At 42.2% G+C, this 15,411-nt stretch overlaps 1 protein-coding gene across 2 annotated transcripts in view; it reads left to right on the top strand.

Annotated features, from left to right (window-relative positions):
• Positions 1–1,479, top strand: part of LOC147019307 (protein BTG2-like) — a 104,108-nt gene extending 102,629 nt beyond the window's left edge. For both annotated transcript variants that reach the window (XM_085899696.1, XM_085899697.1), the window contains exon 2: positions 404–1,479. In XM_085899696.1, coding sequence (XP_085755822.1) covers positions 404–804 — 401 coding nt within the window. In that variant the 3' untranslated portion in view covers positions 805–1,479. The remainder of the gene's footprint in view (positions 1–403) is intronic.
• The last annotated feature ends 13,932 nt before the right edge of the window (positions 1,480–15,411 follow it).

Here is a 15,411-nt window from a genome sequence, read left to right as displayed (position 1 = left end):
CATATACGTGTTTTGGGGAATCTGTTTCGACGTGCCTATATTTATACCCTGACTTTTAAAATTGAATGTATGTTGCAATGGAATGATTTTCCATTCCAGTTACATTTCAGGAAGCTGTCAACGTAGAAAATGTATTCCTGGACTGAAAAGACAGAACGAATGAGGGTCAGGGAGGAGGTTTGGCAAAAATTGTATCCACTCGGCTCAGAAGCGAGTTCGGCAATTCAAGATTTGTAATCGAACGGATCGTTTTAAAACGTGCTTTCACATTTGTTACAAACTGTACACCTTTCGTTGATTTCTGATGTCGTGACCGTTAAAGCTGTTGTTTTGTTTTTTTTCAACCAAACTTCCTCTCGGTGATCAAATGCTGATCTAATTCTTCAAAACTTGCAACCCTTAGAGCACTACAAACATCACTGGTTTCCTGAGCAACCCCACAAGGGTTCTGGCTATCGCTGCATCCGTATCAACAGAAAGCAGCCCGACCCTCTGGTATGCCGTGCGGCATGTAGCGTTGGTCTCGGGCCCGACTCCCTCCTTCGCTTGCTTCCCAGCGAACTCACCCTTTGGGTGGACCCTTTCGAGGTATCCTACCGTATCGGTGAGGATGGGTCGGTGTGTGAGATTTACCAAAACCAAGGCTTGTCAAGACCGCCGGGCGTCGTACAATACACGCCATCTGGAGTTGCGGATTTTGTAACTTCACCGGAGAGCTCCAAAGACAAGGTACTGGCCGTGAAGAAGGAGAGATGTGGAGAAAAATGTAGCCTCTTTGGAAATTCACTGGCAGTAAAGAGCTAACCTGAATAGTAGTGTGTTTGATGAGGTAGTATATATGATGAAGATGAGGATTGTGTTCCAAAGAACATTTCAGAAGCCATGTCTATGTTTGTTTTCTTCGACGTTTTACACGTACAATAAATGTTACCGGTCATCCTCGGTTTGAATCAAGTCACTTGATTATTCGTGCAAAATGCAGATAGATTTTATATTTTCATTAAAACGCAAAAAAAAAAAAATCCATCGGCTGCACTAACTGCAGTTTGGTGTGTTTGAAATTACATCTCACGGATCATTCTCACTCGACCTAATCAGGGCTGAGTATTTGGTGATACTTGTCGGTTGGGCAGCAAAACTGCTCTTCTTTTTCTTCTGTTTTTTAATTTTTTTATTTTATTTAAAGAATAAGTGATATAGCTCTGTTATTCTCATCATTTGCATTAAGGATGATTCTTGTTTTGGAACTTGTTTGTTCTGCACAAATTATTTATAACTACACGTTGCTGTTGCTAAAATTGCTTTAGAAGGGAAGTTTGAGGAGGGAAGAAGGTGTATGCTACCTCTGGGTTGTGGGCATGTCTGTACATTGCAACTTTCTGTGAAAACCTCAAGATTTTATATTTTAAAAAATAGTACATTTTCTGACCCTTGTCCTTTGTAATAAATATGATGGTCTGACACCCTTTGAGAAATCAACTGTTTTGTTGTTGTGACTTTATTTCTGTAGAGTTGGGGGGGGGGGTTAGAGCTTTGGGAAGTCATCGTCCATTATACCCTGTCGGCGGGTATCACTTAATACTTGAGTTGGGAATGTGTGAAAGCAGTTAAAATGCTTGCAACAAATCACCATTTCGATCATTTGATATTGACCAGTAAGGGCTGCCCGGCTGGCTGAGCTTTTCCCAGCAGTGGTTTCGGCACATGTTGGACATCGAAAAGATATGGAGTTATTGTCCTCATGGTGGTTACCTTTTGCCTGCGGGCCAGCGGTAGCACTGCCTAACCCCACATCCCAACGTACACTTTTTGGTGGCCTCCAAACAGACCTCAAGGTCAATGTGTGGAAGCTTAAAGCCTTGCCCAGATTCTGAAGTACCTGCACCCAAAATTTGTGGCCTATAGGTGCTACGGTCCAGCCGTGAAACAATAATGTACAAACGAACACTTGAAAATAAGTATATAGATTAAAGGGAGTCAACAGATTTGAGTTGAATAATACATGAATTGTGCTGGAACAGCATTTGGTCGGCCACATACCTCCACCAGGCTAAACAGTTTACGTTTTGTTGCCAGATCTGGATCCGGACCTGACCCAAATCTAATTGGCTTGTTCTTGTCACCGAGGCAACTCATCCACCAAGTTTTGTCATAAGTTGTCCACAAACTTTGAGATATTGTGCTGTGTATCATTTTTAGCCCTATCTCTCAATGGAGAAGAATCACTTTTTAAAAAATTAAAAGATTCTCGTATCCACATACGGATTGTCACCAAAATCGAATCAATTCGCCGTCACACAACTAACTTGTCCACAAAATTTCGTCCGAATCCTTCCACAACTTTTTGAGATATCCTTCTCACAGACAGACAGACGGATCGATAGGCAAACGGGTGAAAACAACCTCCGTCCACCTTTGGTGGCAGAGGTAATAATTTGGAGAAAAAAAAGTTTTGTTTTTTGTTTTTGTTTAATTTGTGAGTGTGTGAGGGAGATAAAATCTTGAAGGTGAAAACCGTGAGATTATTATCCTCTTGCACAGGGATCTGCCATTTTTATGAGCTGGGCATGTGCATACAGGAAATAAGGTGTGGGTTTTTATCATCCTCGGATATATGTGAATTGCTTTTTGATTGAATCACTTTTAGCTTTGTCTAATTAGTTTTTGCCATCATGACTAAAATGAGACTGTGTGTGTGTGTGTGTGTGTGTGTGTGTGTGTGTGTGTGTGTGTCACATCAAGAAGAAGAAGCAGCATTACCTCCAGCTTTAGTGACTCGTGCTGTTGTAGAATAGTTAAAATGGTCCCATTGGAAAGCTAATAGATTTACGTGGAACCAAAAATTCGTGTCCGTTTAACCTTAACGGTGCCTGTTTTAAAAAAAACCCTTTCCAGAAATGAAGAAGACTCAGGAATGGGAGTTTAATGCTGCATTTCCAATTGTAACAATTATTATTCTACAACAGCAGGAACCCTTTGGAAGGAGCACACATTATTATATATCGTAATATTTTCCAAAGAAATAGAAAAAGATACAAAAAGTACAGAGGAGCACAAACAACACCTACGTGTACAACTATCGGTGATGCCTTGTCACACTTACCCCCCTCCTCCAAAGGCAAGGCGGGGGCCAAATCTTCGCCCACTCTTCCCTGCTGCCTAGATTTGGCAGGGCGGCAAGGCCATGGTCAGAGCACCATTAAGTCCCCATGAACTGGCCCACTCCCTCATTGTCCACACGAACCCATCTCACACAAACACTCATATCACCACATGTCACACTCACACACACATCACATATCCACGGCACAGCAATTTTTGATTCAGACTAGATCACTCTACCCTGGACATGCTGCTCCTGTTTTCCAAACAATGGATGGAGGTCCTCCAAGCTTGAGATCAACGCCAAGCTTGAGATCAGAGCCATCTTCCTCGACATATTGTGAGCTTTCGATACGCACTGGCACCCTGCACTGCTCACCAAACTTTCTTCTCATGGTATCCAAGGCAATCTCCACTCATGGCTCGCAGACGTCCTCTCCTGTCTCAGTCAACAAGTGGCTCTTCATGGAATTCTCTCATCTCCCTTTCCTGTCCAGGCTGGAGTTCTTCAAGGCAATGTTCTGGGCCCTGTGCTTTTTCTGGTTTTCATCAATGATCTCTCCAACTATCTGGAAAATCCTCTTTATCTCCTTGCTGATGACTCCACCCTCTGCTGTTCCATCTGTCATCCCTCAGATTGGCAGGCAGCAGCCTCTTCACTCTGCAGATCTGGATAAAATCACAAGCTGGTCAAACACTTGGAAAATGTCTTTCAATCCGGTCAAATCTCACACTCCTCACTATGTCTCTCTGAAAGGACCGTTTGGAACCCCCCCCCCCCACCACCCCAATCCACTTTCTTAACAATCCTCTTGAAGAATTCCTTTCATTCAAGCTTCTGGGTCTCAATCTGCCACGACCTTTCCTGGGAAAGCCACATTTCCAAGCTGACCTCCAAAGTCAGTCAATGACTGGCATCCTCCGTCGTGCAAAGTCCTTCCTTGGCACACCTGAGCTCCTAACCACGTACATAGCTTTCATTCGCAGTCTGATGGAGTACTGCTCCCCCCTCAGGGGTGGTGCTCCTGCCTCACACCTAGCTTGACTTCATGCTGTGGAAACCAAAGCTTTCAGGATCATCGGTATCTCTCGTGATGAAGCTGAGTCTTTGGGTCTCTCACTCTCTCACCGCAGGCAGGTTGGTGGTCTTTCTGTCTTTGACCATCTCCTCTGGCCTTGCACCCCCTGCTCTGTCTGTGATCTGCCCCCCCCCCCCATATTTTCGAAAGGTGCTGAAGGTCTGCGAGAAACTGACAAAATTCTAATTACTGCTCACCTTCACTCTTTCATTCCTCTTTTTTTCCCACCTCTGGAACAAACTCCCACACTCTCTTCAATCCCACTCTTCCCTCCAGGTCTTCAAAACAGTTATTCACCACCATCTCATATCTTCCCCCATCCAAAATATTGATCTTTACGATCCCCCCGTTAATCCACCCCAAACCCACGTCCTTCAAATTCCCTGTTTTCCTTCCTGAAAGCCCCTGTAGTACTCTCTTGTTTACCCTGTGTACCCTGCCTCATCCCTCTCCCTTCCACAGATATTGTTGTCTTTGTTCCCCACTATGTTGTGCTTCCCTCTCCCACCCCTCTTATCTCCTGCTCCCTTTGTTATATGTTCTGTGTGTTTGCTCTTTTACGAGTCCTCACAATGTATACCAAAAAAATTATTTCTTTTTCCTTTTTTTTCCTCCAGCTCCACTCCAGGGAGCCAGAATCACTCCAGGGGAGTGATTTTCCTCCAGCAGTCCCTCCCCTTTCTCCTCCTTCGAGCCGGAGACATAGAAACTAACCCAGGATCCACCACGATATACATTTTCCCAACATGTCAAACTCGCATCACTATCTCCAAGGCCAGAGGGGGTCTCATCTGCTGCACGAGGTGCGGCAAAATGGTTCCATCTGGCCTGTGCTGTTCTCAGTAAACTATCGACTACACGTGTACATGGATCTGCGACTGCAGCTCTCAGCAGAATCCAAGCTTTGACTAAAACGACATACCTATACAGGACACAAACGCATTACCACCACCCTCAATACTTCCACCCCATAAACCACGAACACCTCAACCCCAAAAACGCACAGATAACCTTAATATCCTCCAACACAACATCATCCAACAAGGCCATGCAACTTAAATCCTTAATTCTCACAAACAACATTAATATAGCCATCATACAAGAAACCAAATTACAGTAGAGAAATAAACACTAACCATTCCCAACTGTCTTGAGAAATACATTCCAAAGGGAACTCATAAGCACACAGACCAGATGCCAGAGGTGGAGGCCTCATCACATACATACACAAGTCAATTACATACACAGATATCACGCAAGACACCAAAGCACTTCTACCACCAGATAACACACTCAAACTTCAAGCTTTCAAAATCAAAATGGGTACACTAACATCATAAGCATCATAAGCATTTACTGACCACCAGACACCCCCCCCCCCACTGTACCACCAAACAGAACCTCTGCTCCCTCCCAAACACCATCATTGGACTTCAACACCAATGACCCGGCCTGGTACACCCATCACCAACCAGACAAACAATTGCCACACAACAAAATTCGTTATTCATACTTAATGATCCAGATAAAAAACACACACACACACACACACACACACACACACACACACACACACACACACACACACACACACACACACACACACACACACACACACACACACACACACACACACACACACACACACACACACACACACACCTCATCACCAGACACAACATTCTGTTCTCCATCACTTTCCACCACAACCACAAAAGGAACAGTACAGCAATTCACTTCAGATCACCTACCTATCATCATTACCACAAACAAAGCTCCACATTTCAAAGCAAACAAAAACAAACAAAAACAAAGCATTCACTAATTACAAAAAAGCAATGTTGGATAATATTTTTAACATAACACTGAACAAGAATTCTACTAACAACTCAACACAAACTTCACCAACATTGACATCCACATCAAACAGTTCAATATGATCATCACAACCACAGCTTCCAGATACATTCCAAAGGACAACATCAAAACATACCACCCCAACTTCACACCAGAAATCGCACACGTCAAAAAAACCAGAGACAACCGAAAACACAACAACCAAAGCACCAGACACAGTAGAAAGGATTCAAACACTGAACACAGAAATCAACAACAAAATAATCATGAAAAAAACCCAAAATTGGCACTCCTTTCTGCACACTGCACCACTAACTGGCACTCCTTTCAACACACACTCGACCACGAACTGGCACTCCATGCTACACACACTAGACCACTAACTGGCACTCGTCTGTGGGTCTAGTAGTGTGTAGAGAGTATATAGAGAGTGAGAGGCCCAAAGACTCAGCCTCATCGCGGGAGATGCCGATGATCAGAAATTCCTTGGTTTCCACAACGTGAAGCCGAGAAAGGTGGGAGGCAGGAGCACCAGCCCAGAGGGGAGAGCAGTACTCCATCAGGCTGTGGACGAAAGCTTTGTAAGTGGTCAGGAGCTCAGGTGGGCCGAGGAAGGACTTTGCACGACGGAGGATGTCCAGTCAGTTGGAGGCCAGGTTGGAAATGTGGCTTTCCCAGGAAATATCATGGCAGATAGTGAGACCCAGAAAGGACTTCTTCCAGAGAATTGTTGAGAAAGTGGATGGGGGGGTGGGTCCCAATGGACCTTTCGGAGAGACAGAGTGAGAGTGTGAGATTTGTCCGGATTCAAAGATATGTTCCACGTGTTGGACCAGGTTGTGATTTTACCCAGGTTTGCAGTGAGCGAAGAAGCTGCTGCTTGCCGGTCTGAGGGATGATAGATGGTATGGCAGAGGGTGGAGTCATCAGCAAAGAGAAAAATAGGATTTTCCAGAAAGTCAGAGAGATCATTGATGAAATTGATCATTGATCAGTTGCGGAGAAAAACGAAAGTTCTGTGCTGACAAACAAACAAACACTAAAAAGATGTTGTGCAGAGCACGGTACTTGCAAAATCCATCCCCCTCTCCAAAGGTTGCCATGGATTCATCAAATTGTCCATTCCATTAAAAATTAATATTCACAATCTTACTCAAAGCTCAGGTCAATCGGATGAAAATTGATTATTTTTCAGATTGAAATTGATGATGTTAGAAATTTGACCTTGAGGTTTTTTTTTGTTTGTTTTTTTTTGTATACCTTGTCGAGGCTCATATGAGAGCAAACACAACGCACAGCAAGGGGGGCATGAGACAAGAGGGCGGGAGTGGGAAGGACAAAACAGTGGGGAACAGACATTCGATCTGTGGAAGGGAGAGGGATGGGGCAGGGAACATGGGGAATACAAGATGGACATTACAGGGACTTTCAGGAAGGAAAGCAGGGAATTTTTGAAGGAGTTGGGCTTGGGTGGATTATCGGGGGTGGAAAAGATCGAGGATTTGGATGGGGTGATAAGAGGTGATGGTAAACAGCCGTTTTGAAGGCCTGGAGGGAAGAATGGGATTGAATAGAGTGAGGGAGTTTATTTCAAAGGTGGGAAAAAAGAGGAATGAAAGAGTGAAGGTGAGCAGTGATTCGTGATTTTGGTAGTTTTACCAGAAGGGGGTTGTTGGCGGACCTTGAGCGCCCTGCGGAAATGTGGTGGGGACAAATCGCAGAGAGAGCGGGGGGGGGCAAGGCTGGAGAGGAGACGGTAGAAGACAGAAAGACCACCAACCAGCCGGCGGTGAGAGAGTGAGAGGCCCAAAGACTCAGCCTCATTGCGGGAGATGCCAATGATCCGAAAGTTGACCTTTGACCTCAAAAGTAGTTAGTTTCCAAATTCAGTAATGTACTATACAATTGCTTCTTAATTCTCAGGTTAGGTGGATGAAAATTGATGATTTTTCAGGTGAAATTTTATGATTTTAGAAGTTTGACCTTGAGTTGACCTTTTGACCTCAAAAATAGTTGCTTTTCCATTTCAGCGATGGACTATGCAAATTGCGTTCAACTTTCAAGTAAAAAGGATGTAAATTAATGATTTTTCAGTTGAAAATTGATGATTTTAGAAGTTTGACCTTGAGTTAACTTTGACCTTTTGATCTCAAAAATAATTGGTTTCCCAATTCAGTAATGTACTATGATGCAATTGCTGTTTAATTTTGAAGTCAATCGGATGAAAATTGATGATTATTCAGATAAAAATTGATGATTTTAGAAGTTTGACCTTGAGTTGACCTTTGACCTCAAAAATAGTTGGTTTCCCAATCCGGTGACGGAATATGCAAATCTTGTTCAAATCTCAAGTCAATCAGATGAAAAATAACGATTTTAGAAATTTGACCTCAAAATCAATCAGCTTCTAAGTTGAGACTACCTCGACAACTCGATTAAGTTCCATGATGATCGGTTTAGAATTGTGACCTGCAGGCGATAAACAGACATACAAGCAGACAGACAGACAGAATAACAAAATCGACTAACCAATATACTTGAAAAACCTTCGATTTTGTAAGTAAACAGACAGACAGACAAACAAACAAATAAACCGACCCAAACGCAATACCCTCTCCTTCGGGGAGGATAACAACGAAAAAACTTTTTTTCTTCTCTCCAAAACACCAACCCAATCTGCCTACACTTCTTTCTGCCTGTATTTCTTGTACTAAATTATTTATCCTTCCTTTTCTCGGTACAGGTGACTCATATAACGAAGGGGATGCATTCCTGCAAAATGCTATGTTATCTCAAAACGTGTTATAGGGACAATATTTAACATGTAAAAATCTGGATTATGTTCCAAACGGGGAAGATTTCAACCTTTTAAGGTTGAAGACCGACATAAAAACATCAAAAAAGCAGTAAACAATGCATAAATGAAACATATAACAAATAAAAACATTAAAATGAATTACTTTCTAATAAGTGTTTCATGATTATGGTTGGATACAGTACATATTGCTTGCGACAGGCTAATTCAGGTGTGCCAGGCTGTCCAGTTGAGATTGAAGGCTCAGAAGATGAAATGGAGGCTGATTAACTTGAGAGTTTTTTTTTTTTTAAAGAACTTAATAATGGAGACTTGAGAGGATGCCTTCATGTTCTGTTCGTAGACCTCTTTGTAACATTTCAGGACGTTTTCAATCTCCCAATGCACTTTGGAACTTCTCATGCAGTCGGGATCATGTTCATCAAGGATGACCGGGCTTCATCGTCCAGTTTGAAACCTTAAGCCATGACCTTCGTCGTGAGCGTTTTAACAGGCACAACCTCCTCAGGACTTGATTCTGATTCCTCTCTGATGTGCTCCTCCTCCAGAGCCAGAAGGTCTTTATTGCTCAGCTCCTCCCCATGTGAGAGAAGCAAATCCTCAATGTCATCTTCATCGACCTCCTCAAATCACACTTGCAGGGCCATGTCCACAATCCGTTGCCTTGCTTCGCTGACTTCAGCCTCCGTGAAACCTCTAAACTCAATCACTGTCTCAGGCCAGAGTTGATGGAGATGAAGATGATGGAGATGAAAGTGCAGCTGGGCATGCCTTTCCACTAAAGTCCAATTTCAGAATTTAAACACCTGACTTGGTGTGAAACCTTCATCCACAATCACTGATTTGAATACAGCTGGAAATTTTATGACAGCAGCAGCTTCCCCAGTCAACTTGAGATTATGGAACGCATGGCGACTCTTGAAGCACTCGAACCACCAGTGACTGGCAGCAAAAAGCACTGGATCATTGGCATCTTTGGTTAGATCACCATACAAACTCCTCACCTTCTCTTGAATGTCCATTCCAGACAAGCGCATGTTTTGTTGGTTCTGATGCTCTATCCACATGGTCAGCATCTTCTCTATTTTCTCAACAGCATCAGGCCAAGATCTTGCAGTTCTGTTTACACTGAGATTCATTGTTGTCTGAGCGCTCTTATGGATTTATCATGATTGTCACAAATGGTTCTCACTGCAGAATCATGAAGTCCTATCTCTCTTTCAATCAAAATCAATGCTGCGCTCACCTCAATCAAACTGATCTAAAACTTCTAATTTCACTTCCAATGAATGAGACCTTCTTGACTTCTTCTTCACTTGATCAATATCTCCAACACCACTTGTTGCATGCCGGCCACTGTGAGTGAACGACTCACTCAGAATGATTGAGCATGGCAAAAGCATCCGCAGTGAGTGATCGATTCACTCAGAATGATGTAACGCGGTTGTTGTTGTTGTTGTTGAATTAAATCCGTATTGTAGCATAAACACGTTATCAGAACACGCGTTATACGAGGGTCACCCGTATCTCCAAACTGAATCTTCACTGAATGAAATGATTCTTCCTTCAAAAGCTTTAAAATCTATCTCTATATATTACTAAAACTCTCATTTTGTATATATGTATGTATGTTCCCGAAATATAGCCAAAACGGTACACGATAGCGCAAAAATTTTCAGGCCACCTTACTTACCATTCGCCTGCGGTGTGCAGTTTCAAGTTTCATTAAAATCGGGCAACGAAAAAAATTATTAAAAAATCAATTCCCGATTCAGTCAAGTACTTTTCGGGAGTATTTGATCAATGCAAACAACCTCAGCGGTATCGTTCGCTGGAGCTATCTTCTTTTTTTTCTTGAAATGATTTTTTTCATCAACCGCTGTCACAACGGGAACCCAACGGGTTCACGGGTCATCTAGTACATTTTAAAATGTTTCACTTTCCTTGCTTCTCCATCATGAGCACTCAACGTGTTGATCTTCTTCAATGTTGTATTCCTCTTCTTCACAAGGATTATTTTCCAAACCTGTCTCTCACCTAAATGCCTGGTCCATCAACCCTCCTCCTCCACTGACAGCATTACCTTCCATACTTTCAACAAAAAATATTTCCATCCATCCCATGAAATTTGTTTCCGTTTGTCAAGAATGGGAATCTTGAGAAGTCCAGTTTGCAGATTGTCTGCTCATGACAATCAATTCCCCGCTCCTCATCGCTTAGTCTAGCGAGCCTAGGAATCAATTCAGTTGCTCTATGCTGTACCCTCTCTGTGGCAGCTATGTCCTTTCTCAGATGTAGTGACCAAAATTGTTCACAATATTCCAGATGAGGCCTCACTGAATTCTGATACAGAGCGAACACTACCTTTTTTGATTTAACCAAAACTACCTCCCTTTCTCTCCCCACTCCTTCCATATTCCTCAACACCACCTATATCTCATGATTTTCCTTCTCTTTCGTTTCTCAATGTTAAATTTTACAATATTTGCCACCTGCTGTGTGTACGAAATAAATAAATGACCATTATGGCAAGATTTTTCAAATTACCCCTTGACCATATCCCCCCTCAACCCTACATTCACTCTTTATAAAGAATGCATTTGGAACTTTGTCTCCATAATGTTATACCACACTGTCCGAGAACAGTGCACCTGTTAGAAGGTCGGGAGTTAGATATTGTGTGAGTGATTACCTCCACCACCGAAGGTGAAGGAGGTTATGTTTTCACCCCTTTCTGTCTTTGCCTGTTTGTTTGTGTGCAGGACATCTCAAAAAGTTGTGGATGGATCTGGATGAAATTTTATGGCCATGGTGGGTGTGTGGCAAGGACGAATTGATTGGATTTTGGTGAAGATCCTGATCCGGCTACTGGAGTTTTTTTAAAGTGATTCTTCACCATTGATAGATAGGGTGAAACCGATATATAGCACGATATCTCAAAAAGTTGTGGACGGATTCAGACGAAAGTTGGTGGACATGTTGGGGGTGTGACCACGACGAATTGATTCAATTTTGGTGAAGATCCGAATCCGGATCCGGATCTGATAATTGTTTTATGTGATTCTTCACCATTGAGAGATAGGGCTAAACTGATACAAACAAGGAAATCAGACACAGGTGGAGCCATTCAGCCCATTATGCCTGCACAACATCAACGCCACACTAATTTATCAACACTAGATCCAAAGAAGAAAATGAAAAATTTGTTATTATATTTTTAACCTCCGCCATCTTCGAAGATGGATGGAGGTCACTGTTTTCACCCCTTTCTGTTTGTTTGTTTGTTTGTTTGTGAACAGTATTACGGAAAAACTCCTCCACAGATTTCGACGAAACTTGGTGGGGGTGTTAGGTATGGTCCAAGGATCATGCCATTAAATTTTGGACTTGGCACCCCCCCAAAAAAAATTGTTAGAGAATTTTTTTTTTTGCATTTCTACATGTTTTAAGTGATTTCCAACCCCCCCCAAAAAAAATTGTTACCCCCCCAAAAAAAAATTGTTAGAGAAAAATTTTTTTTTTGCATTTCTACATGTTTTAAGTGATTTCCAACCCCCCCCAAAAAAATTACCCCCACCCCAAAAAAATAGATTTTTTTTGCATTTCTACATGTTTTAAGTGATTTCCAACCCCCCCCCAAAAAAATTTAGAGAAATTTTTTATTTTATTTTGCATTTCTACATATTTTAAGTGATTTCCAACCCCCCAAACCCCCCCCAAAAAAAAGTTTGAGAATTTTTTTAATTTTTTTTGCATTTTTACATGTTTTAAGTGATATCCAACCCCCCCAAAAAAAAACAGAAAAATTTTTTTTTTTTGCATTTCTACATGTTTTAAGTGATTTCCAACCCCCCCAAAAAATTATTAGAGAAAAAAAATTTTTTGCAACTTTTTTTTCAACAAAATTTCGATTTTTTTTTTTTTTGCATTTTTACATGTTTTAAGTGATTTCCAACCCCCCCCCCCACACAAAAAAATGTTGGAGAAAAGAACTCTAACTCTGTCAGCACTGTTGACATCATATTTAATGAATAAGATAGAAGGTTCACTTGAGTGACCCAGCAGTATTGGCGGCGGAGGTTTTGCACTCTCCCGAGTGCTCCCCCTCTAGTTTTAATAGTGTTTTGTAGGTTTATTTATTCATTCATTTATTTTAAGTTTTTTTTTTCTTCTCCTCAGGGGAGGGTTTCACACATTGTTTTCACATGCATTGCCATTACGAACTGCTTCCCTCCTCCCCTGAGAAGAACAAAAAAAACTTTGAAAAAACACATCAACCACACAACACCCCTTAACGAGACCCCCACCAACAGCACTCTGTACACATGCACCCAATCACCCATCAATGCTCAAACTACCTAAAAGTCCTTTCAATATCCTCATACCCCTCTGTCTACATAACTTCCAGGTACCTATCAAATTTAATTTAAACTTATCTCCTCTTTCTGCTGCCACGACCTGCTGAGGGAGGCCGTTCCATACATTAACTACTCTTTGAGTTCAAGACCCCTGCCTTACTACCATCTTCACTCTCCTCTCTGTTGAATAATTCATCTTGACTTATTTTATCTATACCTTTCATTATCTTAAACATCTCCATCATATCTCCTCGTAACCGCCTCCTTTCTAGTGTATAAATCCCTGTCTCCTTCAGACGTTCCTCATAGCTAAGTCTAGCTCAGCCCAGAATCAATCTAGTCGCCCTGCGCTGAACCCTCTCTATGACATCTATGTCCTTCCTGAGTTGTGGTGACCAAAACTGCACACAATAATCTAGATGTGGCCCTCACTAAATTCCTGTACAATGTTAACACCTCTTTTGATTCATAAATAATCCCCCTCCTTATATAGCCTAAAACCCTATTTGTTTTACCTTTAGCTACCTGGCACTGTGCTGCCTGCTTCCCTCCTGTATCTATTACCACCCCCCAGATCCTTCTCCTGTGTGACACGCTCCAAAATTACCCCTTACATCCTGTAATCTCTATTTTCATTGTTCTCTCCCATCCCCAACACCTTACACTTGCTCAGGTTAAATTACATCTGCCAATCTTTTACCCAATCTATACAAGTATCAATACTTTCCTGTATCTGATCACCAACCCCTCGACTATCCACCTCACCTCAAAGCTTTGTGTCATCTGCAAATTTGGAAAGCTTACTCTTCACCCCACTATCCAAATCAATGATATAAATAATGAATAGTAATAGTCTGAGTACTGATCCCTGAGGTACCCCACTACTTACATCCTCCCAGCAAGGATGATATTGCTTGATATTTCAAAAATGTATTGGGTTCGATATGTTCTCGTGGATCAGGCATTGCGTGGCGGAGGTATGCGCTACACCGCTACATCGAGTGCCCTTCCAGTTTGACAATGATTTTGAATGCAGTATGCAGACTGATAAATTTTACTTTACAGAATTTGATTCAGGTGTTTACTTTATTAGAACGCAGCATAGCTAAAAGATAAGTAAGTGTAACCTGCAGGGAATTACAATAATTGTTGCTAACAGCCACTAGAGGTTTTTTGAGATGCTAAATGGAAATGGTTACTGAGGACTCAGTATCCAGGTGTGATTTATTGTTCCAAAACAATAGATAAACACAGATCATTGTACGTATTACTTTCTGATGAGCAATGATCGTTTGGAGATCAGCTCATTAAATATATTACTTTCCGATGTAGAATGCAAATTTATCGACATCAACTTCCCCTGCTGAACGTTCTTCTAGTGCTAGAGTCATAGAACAAGTTGGGGGAATGGGGGAGCGGTTTTCTGATGGGAATAGCATCTCTGATTGATTTTTCTGATGAAAGACAATCACCAGCAATAGCTGGTTATATGGGTCTTGTGACCTCAGACTCAGTGGGGTAATGGGGAGAGCATCTGCAACGAGTCTGGAAAGTCCGACGGTTCGAACACTGACCACAGTCATACCAAAGTCTTTAAAAATAGTACGAGCTGCTTCCTTGCTTGATGTTCAGCATTTGAAAGGATAAGAGCATGGACAATCCACAACAGTTGGCATCCACGGGGAGGAAATTCTCTGCTGAGTGTGGTGACAAAGGCGGTGCCATTGTTGTGACGCCGCTGGTACCCACAGTGCCCCGGAAAGTGACGGTACTTTCTCCAAGCTTAGTGGCTTTTTGTCTCGTCTAAAAGTCCTGTGTATTTGTCTATATGTCCATAGGTGTGTGTGTGTGTGTGTGTGTGTGTGTGTGTGTGTGTGTGTGTGTGTGTGTGTGTGTGTGTGTGTGTGTGTGTGTGTGTAGCAGTATGTATGTGTGTGTAGCAGTATGTATGTGTGTGTGTGTGTAGCAATATGTGTGAGTGTGTAGGTGTGTGTGTGTGTAGCAATATGTGAGTGTGTAGGTGTGTGTGTGTAGCAATGTGTGTGTGTGTGTAGCAGAGTGTGTATGTGTATAGCAGAGAGTGTGTGTAGCTGTGTGTGTGTGTAGCAGAGTGTGTGTGTGTGTAGGTGTGTGTGTGTGTGTGTAACAGTGTGTGTAGTAATGTGTGTGTGTGTGTAGGTGTGCGTGTGTGTGTAGCTGT

This window comes from Eptatretus burgeri, chromosome 10 (assembly GCF_056783735.1).
Source record: "Eptatretus burgeri isolate ZD-2024b chromosome 10, Ebu_testis_v1, whole genome shotgun sequence".
Taxonomy (NCBI): Eukaryota; Metazoa; Chordata; class Myxini; order Myxiniformes; family Myxinidae; genus Eptatretus; species Eptatretus burgeri.
The sequence above is the reverse complement of the archived record's forward strand: the minus strand, read 5'-3'. Positions and strand labels throughout refer to the sequence as shown.